The sequence below is a fragment of the Asparagus officinalis genome, chromosome 6 (genome assembly GCF_001876935.1).
Source record: "Asparagus officinalis chromosome 6, Aspof.V1, whole genome shotgun sequence".
NCBI classification, from domain to species: Eukaryota; Viridiplantae; Streptophyta; class Magnoliopsida; order Asparagales; family Asparagaceae; genus Asparagus; species Asparagus officinalis.
This window is the reverse complement of record NC_033799.1, coordinates 5045074-5053042: the sequence shown is the minus strand read 5'-3', so window position 1 is coordinate 5053042 and position 7969 is coordinate 5045074. Positions and strand designations below refer to the sequence as shown.

Sequence of the window (7969 nt, the reverse complement as noted above, 5' to 3'; positions counted from 1 at the left end):
GGCACATTGAGCCATGTTTAGATGATTTACTTATCTCCGACATATAACGGTATATTGACTTGAGATGCATGTATAAAAAAATAAATAAAGTTCATATAATCAAATATGTTATATAGAAATGCCAAAGACCAACCAACACTAAAATTTACCACATATGCATCTCAACCTCCTATATGACAAGACATAAATATCGATAAATAAAATAACCATAGGCTAATACCAAATACCCAGTGCATCAATCCAATCAGAAATTTGTACGCTAGCAACCGTACAAAAGGATTTAATCCATCATAACAAACTTACATATAGTCAATGTAATTTTATATGAAAAATACACAACGAATAATGTACAAATTCACCACTTACCCAAACCCGAAAGACTATCAGAATATCAGTCACAATGCCTCCTCAAAGTCCTTTAGAATTCCTACATAATATTTAAAAATAATCATCAAAATTACCGTATAATTTACAACGCGAACGTCTATAAAAATAGTGTTAGGATATACTAACTTAAATTAACTGTATTAAAACCAATCAACATATCCTATTATATCCTATAGCCACGGTTAAGCATTGTATACATAATTTTTTTTAGTGAAACTCAAGGCCACAGAAGGCACGGAGGCAAACAAACAAGAGGCAAGAGGACCAAGCTTTGCTCCTCCATGGCCAGAACCTCAAAAATGAGCTATTACCACCATATGCTTCTAAATGCAGAAATAAAAAGTACCTTGAGTAAAAGTTTGATCTTAAGTTGTAATTATAGAAAATTAAAACAAAAATTATTAATAATTATAGAAAACTATATGTTTTTTGATAAAATAATGGTTATGTTTGTTAATAATTATTTACCACTCAGTCCAAGAACACATTCAAAAGTTTAGAAATCCTTAAAAAAAGTCCCAGGACTCAAATCAAATGTCCTAGTCCTGCCCGGAAATTATCCAAGCCTTACCAAGCAATCCCAAATGAATAACACACCCTTAGATTGCTATTAATTAGGTCCTTAAATTGATACTAGGTACTCTTCTGATCCAGAGGGGATATTTTCAACCCAAAAAAAAAAAAAAAAAAAAAAACACCCAAAACTTTTGGGTACTCCACATAATCCCTAGATTGCTACATGGTGCACCTCTAATGTGGATTGGAGGAATTATTTTTGGTTAAATTACACTAAACCCCCTTGAGACTTATAGGTTTGGCGAAAAATCTCCCTGAGGTTTTGAAAGTTACACCTTTTCCCCATCATTCTAAAATTTTGATCTCATAGGTCACATGAAAACTCATGTCACCCTTTTAGTGTCCAAGATACCATCTTCTTTCTCTTTAATGGAAGAAATAGCCATATTTCTTTCTTTGATATATATATAGTTATCTCTCCTAAAGTTTCTCATAGTTGCACTAAACCCATCTAATGTTTAATTTTCACCAATTTCGCTCACGAAGTTTATTTTGTTAGCAATTTTCCCTCCAACTTAAAAATGACTACATTTATTTTTTGAGAAATATATCACAATTATTTTTAAAGTCTAAAAAAGATATAAATCAATAAAATTTAAAAAGTAATATAGACTATAAATATAACTATATATGATATTTCCTTCATAGACACTACTAAGGTTTTTTTTATTTTGACTAACTAGAAATTTCAAGATTTCTTTTCTTCTTATAAATATTAAAATTTTGAATTCATATTCAAATTTTAGAAATTTGATTTTTTATATTATACTATATTTCAAAATTATGATTCTCAACAAGAAAATGATTAAATCAGGTTGTGGATACTTTTTTTTATGTCAACAAATGTTAGGAGGAAAGTCATAAAGAAAAAAAAATAGGACGAATAATTGCAAATATGGAATTTTGACATGGGTAAATACAATTTAACCAATTAAAAATAAGAGAAAACTTGGTCATTTCTTCTCTTTAGATAGGGAGGAGTATCTTTGGCATTAAAGGTGATATGAGTGTCATGTGACTTATTAGAATTAAAATTTAAAAAGAAGAGGAGAAAGTGTTAGCTTTAAAATCTTAGATGATATTTTGTCAAACCTATAAACCTTAGGGCATTCAATGTAATTTATCCATTATTTTTTGGGTCAATTTTGAAAAAGAGGCATTTGATGTAGTATCTCGCAGATATTGTTTATCCTATTAAACTCCAAACAAAATCCAAAATATCTCAAATACTCCCAAACTTTTGATTTTTCCCAACATACCCTCCGCATTCGTCATCAAATTGCCCAATACCCTCTTAAGTTTGAACTGTTATTTGTGCAATTCACAACCACTTTCCGCAACTTGCTAAACATAGATTGTGTTTTCTCGGCCTGTACCCAATTTAAAAGTATGATTTTAAAGGGTTGTTTAGATATATAGTCTCAGAAACGAGTGTTTTTAATTATAATATACTTAAAAAATGTTATAGAAATTTTAAATCTCATAATTAATAAATAAAAAACAATTTGATATCATTTAAATTATTAATTTCAATGATATATTATATTAGCAACAGTGACCGTAAACCTAACGAAAAAACAATTTGACATCATTTAAATTATTATAATGATATATTATATATGTAGGCTGCTAAGTTGTCTTTCTTCCTTCAGGTGTCGGCAGGCGACTGGGAGGGAAGTCATTCAGTGTCAAGGGGGAAAGGTCTTCTCAATGCTCTGGGTTTGTCAGAAGAGGCAGGGTGTAGGGTAGGTCGGCTGTGTGGTCGTCCTTCTCTCTCCAGGTGGCGGCTGGGAATTGGAGGAGAAGTCATTCGTGCACAGAGAAGCATCATGACAATTCTTTGGTAAATAACTTGTAATCCGAATAAGCGGCTGGTGCACGAGAGTTGTCAGAATGGAGATCTTGATGGGACTAATCAGTACTTTTGTGTTGATTGATGTCTGAAATGATCTTGGCCGGCTCTTATCCCTTTGGCCGAGGCGGGTTGATCTGCGAGACATCATTATGATTTGGCAACGCGGTAGTCGAATCGTTTGCTCAAGGAGTCGTCTTAATTGCGAGGGGTCGACTGATCCCGTTCTTCGAGTCGGTCATGATGACCTGTCGATCGGAATAAGGCTTGTCTGCTCGTCTAGCCGAGGGACTCGGCTCTGACTGGGCTTTTGAGCTTCTAAGTTGATTCAGACCATAGCTCGCTTGGGCTTATGCAGGTATTCTTCCGATATTTCTATTTTGGTATGGTGACTGCCATATAACACACACACACACACACACACACACACACACACACACACACATAATATATATTATAATATATAATATATATAAATATGAGAGAGAGAGAGAGAGAGAGAGAAACTTATGTCAACTTAAGTGGATCATCCACCAAAGTTTCTATCTATTGATAAAAAGTCTATTCATATGATGCACGGATTATATATATATATATATATATATATAATATATATATATATATATATATATATATATATATATATATATAATAAATATATTATATATATATATAATATATATATAGAGAGAGAGAGAGAGAGAGAGAGAAACTTGGTACCAAGTTTCTTCATTGAACTTGGTATCAAGTTTCTTTATTGAACTTGGTAGTGATATGGACTGATTTGTCCATACATCTAGATAGAAAGGGGTTGATGTAAGTTTGCAAAAAAAAAAAACCCACTTTTAAAAAAACCTCTCCCCCTCTCTCTCCCCTCATTTACTGCTCAATCTCTCTCTCCCCCCTTCTCTCTCTCTCTCTCCCCTCTCTCCCCTCATTCACTATGCTCCTTCCCGTCCAAACTCGTCGTCGCGGCCGCGACCCCGACCCCGCCGTTTGGAAGCGAGAGGTTGCGGGTTTGGAAGGGAGAGGCGTCTGATGGGGTTAGAAAGGAGAGGAGGCAGGGGGGTGTTGGAAGGGAGAGGCGGCTGCTGGGTTAGAAAGGAGAGGAGGCGGCGGGGGTGTTGGAGGGAAGGGGCGGCGGCGACTGGTTGGAAGGGAGGGCGGTGGCGGGGTTGGAAGGGAGAGGCAGTGGTTGGGTCGCAGTAGTGAATGCGAGGTCGTTGGGGTGACAAGGTAGCGGTCGTGGATGGCAGGATCATGGTAGAGGCGGGTTGGAAGAGAAGAGCGTTGGCGGCCGGTTGGAAGGGAGAGGCAGAGCCGACGGGGTTGGAAGGGAGAGGCGGTGGCGGGGTCGTAGTGATAGCGTGATCGTGACAGCAAAAGAGGGGTCGCGACAGCGTCAAGGTAGCTGCCGCGGAGGTAAGGTCGCGATGGCGGCGGGTTTGGAAGGGGAGGAGAGTGGAGAGATTGAGAAGGGTGGGGGGGGGGAGAGAGTTTTTTTTAAAAAAAAGTGGGGTTTTTTGGCAAACTTACATCAACCCCTCTCTATATAGATGTATAGACCAGATCAGTCCACATCACTACCAAGTTCAATGGAGAAACTTAGTACTGAGTTTCTTCATTTTTCTCATATTTTTGCAAACTTATATCTCCATTTTTTCAAGAAGTATGATCTTCTTTTACAAATTTACATCAACCCCTCTCTAATCACAGAGTTGGTGAACTTGCACTAGTAGGAAATAGGGCATCGATGACATGGTAATCCGTCATCAATGGCCTCAAATCCATCACTAACGGAAAGTCCTTCTATCGGTCATGTCCAGTCTACAATCTTCACATGGGAAACTAGTTTAAGACCAAAATAAAAATAGGAAAAAGAAAGAAAAGGAAAAGAAAAAGAAAAAGTACACATTCCTTGCCTTGGTGAAAAATATTCCTCTCACCAGCATAGTAATCATCCCTTTTCAGTGTTATACCAGTAAAACATTCATTCTCAAACCCATCACAAGATTCACAACCCAAGCTTTTCTAACATCTCCTCAGTGAATTTGTTTATCTAATATGCATTTCAATTTATATCAAATCAAATGATCATTTACCTTCTTTATTTCAACTACAAATATACCTATGCTTTTGCTATAATGAATAGCCAAAAGAAAATTTTGTTCGCGGATATTTTTTGATATAATGAATAGCCAACAGTGAACATTGTATATCCCTTGTGTTCTTGAATTGGATGGTAGAAAATAAAAGATCAGATCATCTCTTAATCTGACTACAAAAATGAATACATATATATATTCTCACACAACAAAAGTCGATTGTACTAGAGATAAGTCAAATAAGATAAATCAAACATAGTAAATAAATTTGATTATTTTTAAATGCTACAGCAATTTAAAAAAAAATGCTACAGTGTCACATCTCTGCTACAATAATATATTTTAAAATGCGGCATCATTTTTTAAAATAATACTACAGTAATATTTATTTGAAGATGTTGCTCTATAATAATGAGGATCCAAGAATCATTATTCATACGACAATAAATAATACAATAATTTATCGTAGTATTTTTAATGTATCATTTTCAATGAAAAAATCACTGTAGTATAAATGGGATACTGTAGCATTTAAAAAAAAAAATACTCTTCTGGGATGTTTTAGTAGTTTAAAAAAATCACTGTATCATAACAGTACAACTCAACTGAAATCCTAAAAAGACATCACCTTTACGGTCGTACCATAACTGCACTAACCCTTCCAATTCACAACAAAAACCAACAAATCTACCGTGTCTGCAGCAAACGACCGAACCATCTCGAAGCTACAATCTTTACAGTGAATTCAAAATTTATACCTCAGGCTGAGACTTTGGGAGACAATGGGGATAGGCTTGGGTCGGGCGCGAGCAGTTTAGCGCGATGAGACCGCACCCGTCTGTCTGTCGCCAATGCTCGGTGGCAAGCCACCGCCGCTGCAAGCATTGGCGACGGGTGTGTTCCCATTGCCAATGTCTGCATCGGTGACTAGCCTTAGGCGACGGCTTGCGTCCCGTTGCCAATGCAGAAATTGGCGACGGGGCAACAATCGCCGTCACCGATCTTGAGTCGCGGGTGCGATGAGATTCTGATGATGATACAGCGGGATGTAGGACTACCTTCCCGTGGAATACGTGAACGCTCTTTTCCCGAGGAAAATACCGCATGCAAGGAAGCGTGTAAATGTTCAGCCGGGTGGAGTGTCGGAGAACTCTTATCGATAAATGTCGTTATTTTTAGAACAAATTTTTGTTTTAAACCCATTTCAACTCTTTTTTACCGGAACCGACGGACTCCCATTTTATTTAGCGGAATCGACCCACTTCTCGGCCACGTCAGCAATAAAAAAAAAGTCCGTCGGTTCCGGTAATAAAAAGGTGGAATGGGTTTAAAGCAAAAATTTGTTCTTATTTTTATACATGTATTGTTGTTTAAAGGAAGTGTGTGCAAAAGAAACACACACACAACCAAACCAATATAATTTGTAAATAATTAAAATGCCTTTTGAGTAAAAAAGATCTCATAACTTTGTCGCTTGCTATTTACGCGCAACATATCCCCAAAATTTTGAGTTTTCTTCTCTCAAGGTAAATTCAATTATTTGCAAATTACAGGTATGGGGCTAGGTCACATAAGGTAAAGTTTGGGTTTTCTAGCGCGGGGGGGTGTAAGACACCCCATAGTTCAAGGGGGTTAAGTGACATAAACAAAATTCAGGAGGTTTATTTGCAACACCTCTCAAAGTTCAGGGGGTTTTTGTGAAAATTAACCCTTATTCGAACGATTGGTTACAAGTTTTGAGTACTTTTGCTAGTTTAGTGGAAGTTTTATGGAAGTTTATAATACATAAATGTTCACTAAAATAATGTTGATGATTAGATTCTGAGAATAACTCAGAATACTTAGAGCAGAGATGATTAGATTCTGGGTACAACGGAGGAGGTTTAGAGCAGAGAGCTGGAAATAAACTTAGCATCATAATCAAATCGCAACGTTCAACATCAGTTCGATATACAATAGTTTATTATTCACTATCACCGGTTATTCTACTCTTTCACATGATAATTTCCAAAATAATTTTTATATAAACATCACAATTTTACAACTTTCACTGTGTGCTTTTTGTTCTAGAATTTTCTCCCCTCCAATTCACCATCAACAATTGGCTAATTTGCCACATTTCTCCTGAATTCTAAACTACGAAACTTACAAAATTAACTCTGAATGCCAAAGTTGTGAAAGCTTTCCCACCATCATAATACCATCATTTTTTCCTGACCTCATTCATCAAATCCGAGCGGCCGCTGACGTGTCAAGCCTGACTTCCAAATTTGAACAGCCCGATTTGCTTTCTCGATCGTTGTCGTTTGAGCACCTCGCAAGCTCAGAGACTGCAGATACCAGCATCCTGTTCACTCTCACTCGTCTACAAGCCTCTTGAAGTATTTTGCCGCTTAGCAAGGCCATGTTGTTCTCGAGATCTGTCACTTGAATGCCCCAGATTATCCAAAGAATTATCGGCTGCCTTTATATCTCTATAACTACCATTTCTACGAGGAAAATTATTCAACCTATCTTCACCTTCAGATTGTGTACCGGATTTCGCATCTGGATGCATATCCAACTGTCTATATCTCTGCCCAGGAGTCCTAAAACTCCTGCTATCATTAGAAGAAAACTTTTCTGGACTATGTCTCGACCCTTTCAAAATCAATAAATCTTTAGGGATACTCTCCATATCCTTGAAGCAACTCCTCGACTTTGCATCTGTGATCAGTGCAGCCCAATCATCAGATTGCATAAGAGCATTTGCATTGCCCACAACCTGGAAAACACCAACATTAGAACAAGGAAAATTCTAACCACACTACAAATGTCATACTATTTTTGTACTACCACCATGGGGTCCTCCATTGGAAATTGTCGGAAAAAAATTGTGTGTCACCATGGATCCCACTACTTCATTTGTTGTGGTACAAAAGTAGCATAAGGTTTGTACTTTGTAGTACAATTATCACTACTCTTAGAACAAATCTGTACACATAATTCTAAAGAGTGCTTTACATGTGTCTGGCTGTGTGCATAAGTAAATATATACTTGTTGGGGGTC

General features: G+C 36.9%; 1 protein-coding gene across 1 annotated transcript in view; it reads right to left on the bottom strand.

Annotated features, from left to right (window-relative positions):
- Positions 6870-7969, bottom strand: part of LOC109844840 (uncharacterized ATP-dependent helicase C29A10.10c-like) — a 12326-nt gene continuing 11226 nt past the window's right edge. The window contains exon 8 of the mRNA XM_020413992.1: positions 6870-7707. Coding sequence (XP_020269581.1) covers positions 7286-7707 — 422 coding nt within the window. The 3' untranslated portion in view covers positions 6870-7285. The remainder of the gene's footprint in view (positions 7708-7969) is intronic.